Below are 13,429 nucleotides of genomic sequence, written 5' to 3'. Positions count from 1 at the left end.
GAGTCAAAAATAGTATTTACAAAACTCTTGTAAACCTAAAGATTACCTCTAACCCTTTGCGGCAACCAGCCTCAGACTGTTACGACAATGTCAAGTTAAATCTAACTTGAACAATACACTCAGAGTACCTAGTACAATTGCTGAAAGGTACAACTCAAAAGCCCTACTACAATTGTACTAGAATAAAAGACAGACAATTAGAACTGGTTCTTCTATCTGGTTCATGTAGCTTCAGGTTCGCACACTTGAATCACACAGGAATTGCTTACAAAAATGCCTTGCTATCTTGTTCTCAACTGTCGTTTAACTTCAATATTTGTGCGTACCTGTAAAATGAGAACATGCTGAAATATATAGAGTTAGTAGAATAGAAAATAACTAGAGTTCTAATGCTATACTCTTCCTTGGTGAAAGAGTTCTAGTTATCTTCAACTTCTAACTCTTCCCTTATCTAGGATAGAGTTCTCTTCGAGTAAGGAGTCCTGCTCCTTATCAATTATGCAACCTTTTCGTTCAGGAGATATCAGATATAACCACTTAATCTTATCTCCTTCACGTGCATGCCTTGTGCTTGAATCTTTCCGTGTCTATGTACACTGTGTATGGACCTGGTTCATGCTTGAGTTCCTTTGTCAATCATCAAAACAAACTTACTTAGTCCAACATAGTATTACTGTTAAGTTACTAGTTTGCTTTGTCTTGGATACATGGTAGCAAGACCTTTGATTTTCTTTCGTAGGCGTACATCATATTTGCTAGCATTTTAGTTTATAGCCCAATGGTAATTTCTTTTTCATATTACACGTGGCATATCCATACTTGCTGTATTTTTAAATTTTTATACTCTTTAAATTAACCATGGAAATTATAGTAACGAGAAGTTATGTTCATCAAACTATATAAGATTATGATCCACTATGGCTAAAAGATTGCAATTGATATGATGATTTCAAACTCCCACCGTAGCATGAACAACTAACCTGTTTTTTTTTTTTTCGTTTCCCGTTCGGTATATGGTATCTATTTTAGGGCTCGAAAGTCTCGCTTTGAGAATAAAATACTATCAATGGCAATTTTATATACGGAAAGGGCCAAAAATGCTCTTGAACTATTTGAAATAGCTCAAAAATACCCTTTATTTATTTTTGGTACAAAAAATATCTCGGTCGTCTATATTTTGGATCATAAATGCCCTTAAACCGTTAGTCTTGCCATTAAAGATGACATAGCAGTCAAACTGGGCTAAATTTGCTTACATGGCCATCCACCTAAGCAATCCAACATGAAAAAATTATTTTTTCATAAAAATTATTTTTCCGGAATATTTTTAAAAATACAAAATCAACACTTATTTTCGAAAAAAAAGTATAAAAATTTCCGAAAAATAATTTTTCTGAAAAAATAATTTTGCCATGTTGGATTGTTTAGGTGGATGGCCATGTAAGCAAATCTAGCCCAGTTGGACTGTCATGTCACCTTCAATGGCAAGACTAACGGTTTAAGGACATTTATGGTCCAAAATATAGACGGCAGGGATATTTTTGGTACCAAAAATAAACGAAAGGCATTTTTGAGCTATTTCAAATAGTTCAAGGGCATTTTTGGCCCTTTTCCGTTTTATATATAAGGCTCAAACTGGAAACCTCTCGTTAAAGATGGAGAAGTACTTACCACTCCACCACAATCTTTGAATTATTTTATTTGGTCCATATATCTACTTAATAAAAAAATCCTTTAAAAAAGACTTTTGATAGTTTTAATTATAAGTATTTTGGTCTAAACTATAAATTTTTCTTAAACATTTTATTTAATTATCAGTTCACTATTTAAAGCAATAACGGTGATTTGGAAAAAATAATAGATCTTTTATATAATTTTTTAAATAGTTAAATATATTAAAATAAATTCAATTTATGAAAGCGCATACAGGAGGAAATACTTTAATTCAAATCATCCACCTTGTTCAATTTTAAGATAAATATCAGCATAAAATCTGGTAAATTATCCTCACCTTTTACGAAAACCACATTCTTCCAAATTGGTAACTATCCTCTCTTCTTCTTTTTTTCCTACCCCATTCCCCAAACTAGTAAATGATCTTTTTTTAGAAAAAATTCCGTCACCCATTCCTCAAACTGGTTGATTGTCCTCTGTTTTCTTTTATTATACAATCTCCAAAACTGGTATATTGTCTGAAGTAAAGGCATAAGTCACTTGATTTTCGAAGCGGAGGATTCAACTACATAAGTAGCGTAACATCTTTTTTTTTTCGTTTCCTCATTCCTTCCTTATAGTAAAAAAAAAAATTCATTCTTTTTCTTCTTTTCCTTACCTCATTTCCCTAAACTAGTAAATTATCCTCTCTTTTATCTTTTTTCCTACCCCCACTCCCCACTCAACCAAACACCTTCTGCTCTTAATGTTTCCTTAGATCACTCATTACGAACTTTATCTGTCTCTTACTTGAGATGAGAATTGAGAAGGATATACTAGTATGAAAAAAAGAAGAGAAATAGTAAAAGATAGATTTTGAAAGTCTGAATTCGGCGCTGAATAACATTTTGGCTATGACTTTCATGAAACCCTATTGAAAGAAAGCCTTTTTGCTCCCACTTATACACTTGTAACATCAGGGTCGGAGGGAATATAGAACATACGGGTTCGGTCGTACCCAGTAACTTTGGTCCAAATCATATATTTTTTTAAGAAATTCATTAAATATGTATAAATTATTAATTTAAAAACAACTAAATTTAAAAAATCTGAAATTCCGAACTTCTATGTTTTAAATCCTGGTTCTACTTCTGTGTAGCATTACCTAGCATCAATCCCCCTTCTCCCGGCCAAAATTTAAAATTTATAGGTTTAGAATACTAGACATCTTAAAACAAATACAGTACTTTTGACAAATACAGCATTAAATAAATATTTAAAAACAAATACACCAAAATTGGCAGAATATTACCTACTTTGGTGCCCCTGTCGCAACTTTAAACACCCCAAAGACAGAAAAAAAAGTAGTACAGCTGGTTATATGAGTCAAGTGCCACGTAGCATACCCCTATGGGCTAGCTAGTATGATGTGGCGACCATTTACTGCTCAAAACCAAATAAATAGTGCTGCTCCGCTTGTGCTCTTAGTTCCTCTCCATCCATTATTCTAACTCCTCTTCTTTCCCTCTCTTCTTCTCTCCATACTCTATCTACTTATTACTCTCTCTCAATCTTTTTGCCTTTTCCTCATTTTCCTCTTCAAAGAAGAAGAAGAAACAAAGTATCTCAAGATACCTAAAACAAATGCCTGTTTCAAGCAAAGAAACAACAACAATGAAGACTACAACAACAGTAACAACAACACTAACAGAAGAAGATAAAACAAACAAAGACTCTCAGTTTTCCCCTTTTCTCATGTCTTCCTCTTCTTATCCTATCACCCTTAAGGTAAACTAACACTTTACATATATAGCCACAATAATATAATCTTTGTTCATTTTCTCTATATTCTTTGGGAAACCACATAGTAATTAGCTCAATGAAAAAGGGTCTTAAGATTTTTTTAGTTGTCAATTTAATCCCCTTGATCACTATCATTTTCTTCAAAAATCTTTGAATTATTTTGTGTAGCTCTATAGAATTTCAAAAGGACATAAAAAATCTAGTGGCAGAGTCAAATAGTAGGAGACTGAAGTGGAGAAAGTTAATGACTCATTTGACTTCAAGGAAACTTGACTTGTGTTATAAATAAAAACATTAATTATGTTCTTTTTTTGTTGGGCAATTTGCAGTTCATGGACGTGAGTTATAGGATAAAACTTGAGAGCAAATCAAGTGGGGGAAGTAACAACTTAAGAAAGATGTTTTCAAGTGGCCCCACATCATCTTCAACCGATATGGAGAATCCAACAGCCATGATTCATCAAGAACGTACAATCTTGAATGGGATTACAGGAATGGTTTCACCGGGTGAAATCCTAGCCATTCTTGGACCATCAGGGAGCGGAAAATCAACGCTCCTAAATGGACTTGCAGGAAGACTCCAAGGACACGGCTACACCGGAACAATCCTCGCGAATAACCGGAAACTCAGCAAACCGGTCTTAAAACGAACCGGATTTGTCACACAAGACGACGTCCTTTACCCGCATTTGACGGTTCGAGAAACTCTAATTTTTTGCGCGCTGCTTCGGCTCCCTAACACGCTGAACCGGAAGGACAAAATCGCTGTGACCGACTCCGTCATCACCGAGTTAGGACTCAATAAATGTGAGGATACAATAATTGGGAACAGCTTCATACGTGGGGTCTCGGGTGGTGAAAGAAAACGAGTAAGCATAGCCCATGAAATGCTAATAAACCCGAGTTTACTCATACTGGATGAACCGACGTCCGGTTTAGACGCTACAGCGGCTTACCGGTTGGTTTCGACGCTAGGGTCCTTGGCGCAGAAGGGGAAGACCATAATTACGTCGGTTCACCAGCCGTCGAGCCGGGTTTTTCAAATGTTTAGCTCGGTTCTGGTTTTGTCGGAAGGGAGGTGTTTGTATTTTGGAAAAGGAAATGAAGCAATGAATTATTTCGAGTCGGTTGGATTTTCTCCATCTTTTCCCATGAATCCAGCGGATTTTCTCCTTGATCTCGCTAATGGTACGTACTTTTTTGTCTATATCTACCCTCCAATATGGCACATGCATATAAAAATCTTTAATTTTTTTTTTTTTTACTAAACATGTTAAGTACTTTTTGTATCACATATGTGTGTTTTGAGTTCGATTTTGATGTTGTGTCATGTAGATTTGTCATAATTTGATCTAGCGTTACGTCCCAATTTTTATTTAAGTGGGAATAATAAAACGATGATCTATTATCAGGACTTTCTTGATCATTATAACGTTCTTGAAAGACAATATCCAATGACATATATAGCTAGGGGACTACAATATAAAAGTGGCTTTGATTAGGTAAACTAAGGTGATTAATTAACGGTAAGGATTACTTGAAATGCAAGCTTCACTTTTGAGTGAACTTAATTAACAGAAATTTGTCTTCAATATCTTTTGTTAGGATGTGGACAACTTGGGTGTAGTTGACCGGTAAAAGCGGAGCTAGTATTTAAAGTTTATGGGTTTTGAATTGACATCAAACCCATAATTCTCTAAGTTAATGGATTCGCAATTAAATATTTATACATATATAAATTTAATTTTAATACAAAGATAGAGTTTTAGCAAAAGCTGGGTTCAGACTCTGAACCCGCAGCTAGTGCTCTGCCTCAGCCTCTGCAATGACAAATACGTATATAATGCGACTAGAGATTGTGTGACAACTAGAAAACTCCCAACTTTCAAGGGTCATGGCTAGCTAGTTGTTTTGTGAAACTTACTAAAGAAATTAAATTTTTGAAATTTATAATCTTAAATAGTATTTGTATGATTAAAGTTTTTTTTTTTTAAATTTGTAGCTTTAAACATATCAAACACTTGTGTAGCTATTAAAGTTTTGTATTAACAGTAAATGAAATATATAAAATTAATTATTTTCAAATATAAAAATATATTACTATTACCTTTTTGGAAATGTATTAATAATAAAATAGTTTCCCTTAAATTGATGATAGAGCAGTGCACTACTTTGTAAAAAGTGAAAGGCTCGCCAGCTGTACCTGGTACGAACTATTGTGGTACATCAATGAAGGGGGAAAACAAGTAAAACATTCAATGTTCCAATTTACTATCTAAGTTCACTTTTACTTCACTTTTTTTTTCACTGTCCCTTAAAAAATAATAAATGAAGTGTATAATTTATAATGATACTCATATTAATTGATGCATATTTTATTGGATTTGAAAAAATAATTTGAAATAAGTAATAAATATTGTGGGTATAACAGAGAAAAAAAATTTGTCTCTCTTGATATGAGTAAAGTGACATTTAAAAATAAAAATATATTTTTAGTATACACGTAAAAGTGAACGGAGGGAGTATTCAGAGGCGGATCCATGATTTAAATCATATGAGTTCAATTTTAAGGTTTTTAACATTGAACCCATTATATTTTTAAATTTATGGGTTCATATCTACTATTTTTGTAATTTTAATGAATTTTTACATATAAATTTTTACTCTAAATCAAAAATTATGAATTAAGTTGAACCCGTAATTTATATACTACGTCCGCCTCTGGGAGTATTATGCATATGTATATTTGGGTACGTAAACTGACCAAAGTCCGAAAGTAGATGCGGGTCAGTTTCTCCTTTTGACTTCTAGATTTTTGCTAGTTCTTCTTTTAGTGAAATATTCCATTTCCTAGTAATTAAGTGGGCGTTTGGACATAAGTATGGTAAAATTACTGAAAAAGTAAAAAAAAAATTAAAGTAAAAATGATATTTAAAATTAGAGTTGTGTTTGGACAGAATTACAATTTTGTGTTATTTTAAATTTTTGTGAGTGATCTGAAGTAAAAAAATCTGAAAAATAATTTTTTGGAGTTTTTAAAATTTTCATAAAATTCCAAAATTAATTTTCAATTGAAAATATTATTGCCAAATAATGATTTCGGGAAAAAATGAATTTTTTTATGGGGAAACGGGCCCTAAAAATTCTTCTTCTTGAGCCCAATGGGATTTAACTTTAAAGATTGTATTTAAGTGAGATAAGTGATGCCTAATCTTTGTTATTATTTTACCTTTTTTATAATCATATAACGTGGAAAGCTCGTAACTTTTTGTTTTAGTGGATAACATTCATCATGGGTAACGTACTAAAATTTGAATCTTGAGAGAAAGTTTAAATTGGTGGAACTTATATATATATATTACTAGCTAGGTAAAATATCAACATTCCACGTGCCCCTTCTCTTAAGATGGTCAGCTATTCCCTTTTTTGTTTTTTCCCCCTCCCTTAGCCAACTCAAAGCTTATTCTACAGTCCACTACTTTTTTTTCTTTTCAAATCCTTACTTTTCTTTTCAGCAAATCCTATATAATTTACTCTAATTAATGTCATTGGCCGTTTGTAAAGCAATATGGACCAATTAATCTCTTCCTAATGGCATAAAAAAAAGTTGTATCTTTTTGAAATAATGGGGGTATTTGTTACTTACACGAGTGGTCTTGTTCGTTCATGCATAAATATTGTATCCTAAATTATTTGACAGGATTTAATTCAAAGATTAGAATAATGTATCTCAACCGGGAGAATAAACTTATAATTTTTAAAGTTCTATAATTGGAATAAAAAGGAAAAAAGGTGTCATATATAGTTAGATTAGATCTATTTTTACTATTAATAATCAAACACACATGGTCAGCTTTGTGTTGGAAATGCTGGGGTTCATTTTAATATGGTAAATCATTTCCCAAAGTACCTGATGCTAATTGCTAATTTTCAATGTGGGGATCCATTCATAGAAAGATGGGGCCCGTTAATTAATTTATATACTTGTAAATCTTGATTCTGATTTATAATGCGCAGAAATATGGGGAAAAAGTGGACCCTACATTTCTCTCTTTGATACTCTACTATTTGTTCTAATTTCTAGAGGAATAATGCCATTCTGGATTATGATTAATTGCTGAAGAACATATGCTACATTGAAGTATTTCCTATTTAAAATTGGGACTTTAACTTATATTGAAGAAAACAAAGAGTTTTGTTATTTTAGAGTTGACTCAATTTATAATTGAAAGATTGTGATAGTGACATGTTATGGTTCATCTTGAATCTTTTAACTCTATTATCTTGGACTTGTGCTCTTTGTTGTGGCTGCCCTTTCTCATATTCATGATGAGTAAGTTCTTAAATTCTGAGATTGACATTAATATGCCATCACTTTATCATCATGGAGTATTGAAAGTCTAATATCTTTCCCCTCTGAGAAGTATGTCCTATTCTCTGTCTAAATATTATGGGGTAAAAGATTTCTTGCTATGAATATACTTGGGTTTGACCTGAAATGCTCCTAGTTATAGAAAGCACCATTGCATCTTTTATTCTTCTAGTCTCGGGATCCAAGCAGATGTAGCAACAGATAGAAAACAAAGAGATAGACAACATTACTCTAAGTTATATATATATATATATATATATATATAGAGAGAGAGAGTATGTGTGTGTGTGATACCAACTAGAAGACTAATGCTCATTAGAAGACTCCTACTAGTATATTGGAGATATAATCATTATTATGTATTCCAATCTTTCTGAGCTGAGATATAGTTCTTAAGATGCAGGATTTGTAGCAATCGTGGTCCTTCTCTACTTTAATAGTACAACTTACTAAATACCGATTCTTCTAAAGGGTGTCAAATGATTCCTGATTGTCTCAATATCTAATAATTTTGTTTCTGGTTTTGGGGTCAGGGGTTCCATCAACCTTGGGTCATACTCCACTAAGAATATTAACACTCCATTTTTCTAAAGAAAATCTATGTAAAGTACATGAAAATCTGGTTTATGGATTTTGAGGGTTTGACAGTGCAGGGTGTTTCCATGTTTCTTGGTTTCTATCATTTTCTCAAGAACAGTTTTTAGTGTGGGGGACATGTCAGTTGGCTAAAGGACTATAGTTTTAACTAATACTGGCATACAAATTGTTGTTGGACACTAGGGTGTCAAATGGGGGGATTGTGTGAATTTTGGGCAGGTCAAAATGGGTTGAGTCAATAATTGACTCGCCCAAAAGTTATTTGGGCTAACATGAGTTGGGTCAAGATGGGCTAAATTTTGGTTCATAGCCCAATCCGCCCAACTTTTATCAAGTTTTACTTAATATGTGTTGTTTTCTATAAATTGTATAACTACTAAATAAGACTTTTTTTCTTATGCTATGGTCATATATAATATATCAAATAAAAAAAAGTTATTTCTAAAATATTTTGGCAAAGTTACTCATTGATCAATTTGAACTAAAAATCACGGGTCAAGATGGGCTGAGTTCAATAAATAAGCTAGTTAATAACTAGTCCAACCTTGGACGGGCGGGTCATTTGGGCTCCGGCCAAATTTGACAGCCCTATCGGACACCATTTTGACCTGCTTTCTTTAATTTCTTTTTGTTTTTTTATATTAGCTTGAGGCCATCACGCATATGCAACTTTAGGGGTATTAAACAAACATAAAGTGAGCTTTATTCCTTCTCTTTGATTTGTCATTGGAGAACATGTTGATAATATTGGATTAAAGAGAAGTGTGACAACATTGCTTGCGTAGATTAGCAATCCATTCATAATATGAGACCAACTAGTTGGTACACACGACCACTTAAAAAAACTATTACCTCAAAACTCTGCCTCTAAACTTTGAAGTAATTAATTATTTATGGCTCCACATGGATCTTTCCTTAAATTAATCATATTGTTTTTGTTAATGACTCCACAAGCACCCTTTCCAACTTTAACCTATATATAGACATAGATATTATACTTTGAGAAATGGGAAATTTTTAAATTCTATTTTGTTGGACCCCCAATGAATTGTTGGGTGTCATCTCATATGGGATAGTAATAGAATAGCACATGCTTTGCTAGTTTGTACAACCCACATGCCTTGCATTATAGTAGTAGTAGGGTTCTTGGAAATCTTGGATGTGTAGTTTATATTTATCTGGATCAAAATATTTGAGGATAAACTAAACCTAGCATCAAGATCTACAAGGATTTTTATAGTTATTGGCTGAGATAGTTTCAACTCTACTCTAATTTTAGGACCATTAAATTCTTAAATGTATGATATCTCCTTCAACTATATATAAAATAATAAATTGATGTTATTCTTGGTCCAAAATGTCGAGCGATTAATGTCAATTGATTCTTCTTTTTATCAACCGTAATCATTTCGCTTTATCTAGAGTTTGTTAATGTTCATTTATAAATTGAGTGCTCAATGGTCCTAATTATCACATGACCACCTTTGCAAGTATAGTGGTTAATGGTCAAAGTTTTCATCTTAGTTAATGACTTCTTTCTTTATGTAGATGGCAATAGTAACAGAAGTCCAATATGATTTAAGTGAACCAATTGAAATAATTTAGAGTAAGTACAATGGTAGATCATAACCTCAAATCAAATCCTTTATTTTCTTGGCTATGTTGTTCGAATTCTTTGAAGATACGATCTCATTTGTGTTGGAAAATACATACTTTTAAAAGATATGACACTATAATATTTTTAAGGATTTGTAATATATTGATTCTTGGTAGAGAGTGATGGTGGTTTTGGCAAGTCCATAGTTACCTTAAATGGAAATCATGAATAATATTAGAGACAATAATGTCACGTACCAATTATTTCATGAGACATGGCAAAGAGGAATAACAACTTTTTTATCTATAATGCGTTTCAATATACTTTGAGCTACAGTGATAATACACATGTCACGCTTGAACCCTCAGTTTTATTCAATTATTGATAGGCATCTTTGATCTATAAAGAATTTCTTCTTCTTCTTTTCTTCACCTCCTTTCCTTTATTCAACAAGAACAATTCTTTTTCCTCTGCCACTTTTCTACATGGGACTCTTTTGAATATTAAGACGTTTATTAAATAGCGCCACGTGTTAGGGTCCTTTGCAAATCAATAAGCTTTTAGATTCATCCCACCAAATTGAACTTTTTTTGTTTTGTGAATAGTTATTTCATATTTGGTAAAAGAAGAAGATAAGTGGAGATGATGGTGGCCCCAAAACTTCCATCAGCAATAGAGCATTATGTTCTTTTAGTGGACTTCCACCCTTTGCCACCAACATTGGACAGCTTTAATTACCATCTCTATACTAATTATTACTTGCTAGTACTAATTAATTAATATTCTCTTTTTTAACTTAAATATATTCTTTGTTTTATGTGATACAAATTATGTGTTTTTTTATTTTGAGTGCTAAAATTACTTTAATGCTTTTTTGTAGTCCTAGCTTTAAAGATACATATCTATGCTTTTTCCAATTGTTAAACATTTTTGAAACTGAGTTTTTAGCAAGCTCCTTTAGCTTATAATTTGGGAAAAGTATTGGGGTGGTGAATGGTAATTTTACCTTATGGAAAGATGAATATATTTGACAAAAGGATGCAAATCAACTTGATTTGACAAATTTGGTATCAAATTCTTGAATAGTATGATGTCTTTACTAGTGGTGCCCACAATAATTTGTAGTTGTACCTTACCTTTTCTTTTAAGCTTATGACCATCTTGCAACTAGCAATTCTTTATTTCATGTCCTTTGAATATCTATGTTTTTTAGCTTATTTTCTGTGAAGATAAGTTCCAATTCCAAAACAAGTTCTTGTAGTTAGCTCAAGTAGAACCAAGGTTTTAGGTTTCACCTCTGATTTTACTTTCATTCTCTGGGGGCCTCATTCCACTTGCATAAGTTCTAGCTTAAGCATTGATGTTACTCGAACTCTTCAAAAATGATCCCGTAGCCGTGTCGGATCCTCCAAAAATACACTAATTTAGAGGATCCGACACGCATCCAACAATATTTTTGAAGAGTTCGAGTAACATAGATTGATTGTAGCTAAAGCATGGAGATTGCCTCTTTATGTTTTGATGAGAATATTGACATTGTCTAGTACCTAGCCATTGTAAACTAACTTGGCTTCCTAATACTGATCAAGTATGGTGGAAAAGCCTATGCTTTTTTTTAAAATCATTATTTAACTTATATACACGGAATACCATTGTATTTTAACCTGTTTTACATAGTAGATAACATGTCCCTTTTTTCGGGTTATTATTTTTTAAGTGACCTGATAATGTTAACATTATTTGAACTGTCTATAGAAGTTAAACTCTTTTGAAATGTACAACTATTGCATCACTTAGGAAAAATGTAATTCTCACTAAAGCTTAACTTGGAAAAATGCAGGGGTTTGCCAGTTTGATGGAGTAAGCGAGAAAGAAAGGCCTAATGTAAAACAAACCTTGGTATCCTCTTATAACAACTTGTTAGCTCCCAAGGTAAAAGCAGCTTGTTTGGATACAACAAGCACAGTTCCTAAAGAAATAACCTATAATTGTTCCAGTTACAAAAGGACTTGCACAAGTAGCTTGTCCAATTGGTTCAATCAATTCAGCATTCTCCTTCAAAGAGGGCTAAAAGAAAGAAGGCATGAAACCTTCAATTATTTGAGAGTTTTTCAAGTAATAGCAGCTTCTCTGTTAGCTGGTTCTATGTGGTGGCATTCTGACTACAGGGATATCCAGGACAGGCTTGGCCTCCTCTTCTTCATTTCCATTTTTTGGGGTGTTTTCCCATCGTTCAATGCTGTTTTCGCATTCCCTCAAGAACGTGCCATATTCGTGAAGGAAAGGGCTTCGGGTATGTACACACTCTCCTCCTATTTCATGGCACGAATCGTTGGAGATCTTCCCATGGACCTTATCTTGCCTACATTGTTCCTCGCCATAACGTATTGGATGACAGGTCTAAAGCCCCAACTCTTGGCATTCCTTTTGACACTACTCGTCCTGCTGAGCTATGTCATAGTTTCACAAGGCCTCGGCTTAGCCCTTGGCGCCTTGATCATGGATGCTAAACAAGCTTCAACTGTGGTCACTGTCACCATGCTAGCATTCGTTCTAACAGGAGGGTTCTACGTGCACAAAGTGCCAGCTTGCCTAGCTTGGATTAAGTACATCTCGACCACATTTTACTGTTATCGAGTACTTATTAATGTCCAGTATGGAGAAGGCAAGGAAATCTCAGACATGCTAGGCTGCTCAAATCAAAGAATTGATAGAGCTAGTTGCAAATTCATTGAACAAGATATCAATGGTCACATTCATCCATCCGCGAGCCTTGGCATCCTCTTGATAATGTTCGTGGGATATCGATTAATTGCTTACCTTGCATTGAGGAGAATTCGAGCCTAACCAGAGGGAAAATTTCTGACTTTTTTAGATGATGGAAATTGATGGTTTACTAGCTTTGTGGGGGATGTGGGAATAGTATATACTTGTTGAGAATTGTTACTGACTCTGTTCAAATGATGAAAGCTGCAGTGGGTAATGGAAAAATTGAAGTGTAATATATAAGAGGGAAAAGTGTTGTGACTTGCACCTAAAACTGGCGAAAGGCCAGCCAGCATTCGTTGTTGTAACTTCGCAAAGACGAGGAAATTTTTTTTTATCGCAAGAAACTTTCCTTTTCTTTCAAGTTTCAAGACTAAGAAATTCTTCTAAACAATATTTCTCTATGGTTACATGAATTCACAATATTATCCACTTAACACCAAGTCGCATTAAATATTCTGAAAGGCTCAAACAACCCAAACGAAAGACTTTTACAACAAATTAGGAGACAATCTATGCATAAGAATTGAATGAATCAAGAACATCATTTAATAAGGATCGTTTCCTTAATTCCCTAATAGCAGACACAACTTCTCCCAAGATTTTATAATTAAAGCACTCTAGAGATAAGTACAACATGA

At 33.4% G+C, this 13,429-nt stretch overlaps 1 protein-coding gene across 1 annotated transcript; it reads left to right on the top strand.

Annotated features, from left to right (window-relative positions):
• Positions 1 to 3,142: 3,142 nt before the first annotated feature.
• On the top strand, positions 3,143 to 13,152 carry LOC107770830 (ABC transporter G family member 25). Its single transcript, XM_016590164.2, has 3 exons — positions 3,143 to 3,441; positions 3,786 to 4,644; positions 11,863 to 13,152. Exons 1-3 carry the CDS (start codon positions 3,298 to 3,300, stop codon positions 12,867 to 12,869), a joined length of 2,010 nt encoding a protein of 669 aa, XP_016445650.1. The 5' UTR covers positions 3,143 to 3,297; the 3' UTR covers positions 12,870 to 13,152.
• Positions 13,153 to 13,429: the final 277 nt, after the last annotated feature.

Source organism: Nicotiana tabacum, chromosome 12 (assembly GCF_000715075.1).
Source record: "Nicotiana tabacum cultivar K326 chromosome 12, ASM71507v2, whole genome shotgun sequence".
Classification (NCBI taxonomy): domain Eukaryota; kingdom Viridiplantae; phylum Streptophyta; class Magnoliopsida; order Solanales; family Solanaceae; genus Nicotiana; species Nicotiana tabacum.
The sequence above is the reverse complement of the archived record's forward strand: the minus strand, read 5'-3'. Positions and strand labels throughout refer to the sequence as shown.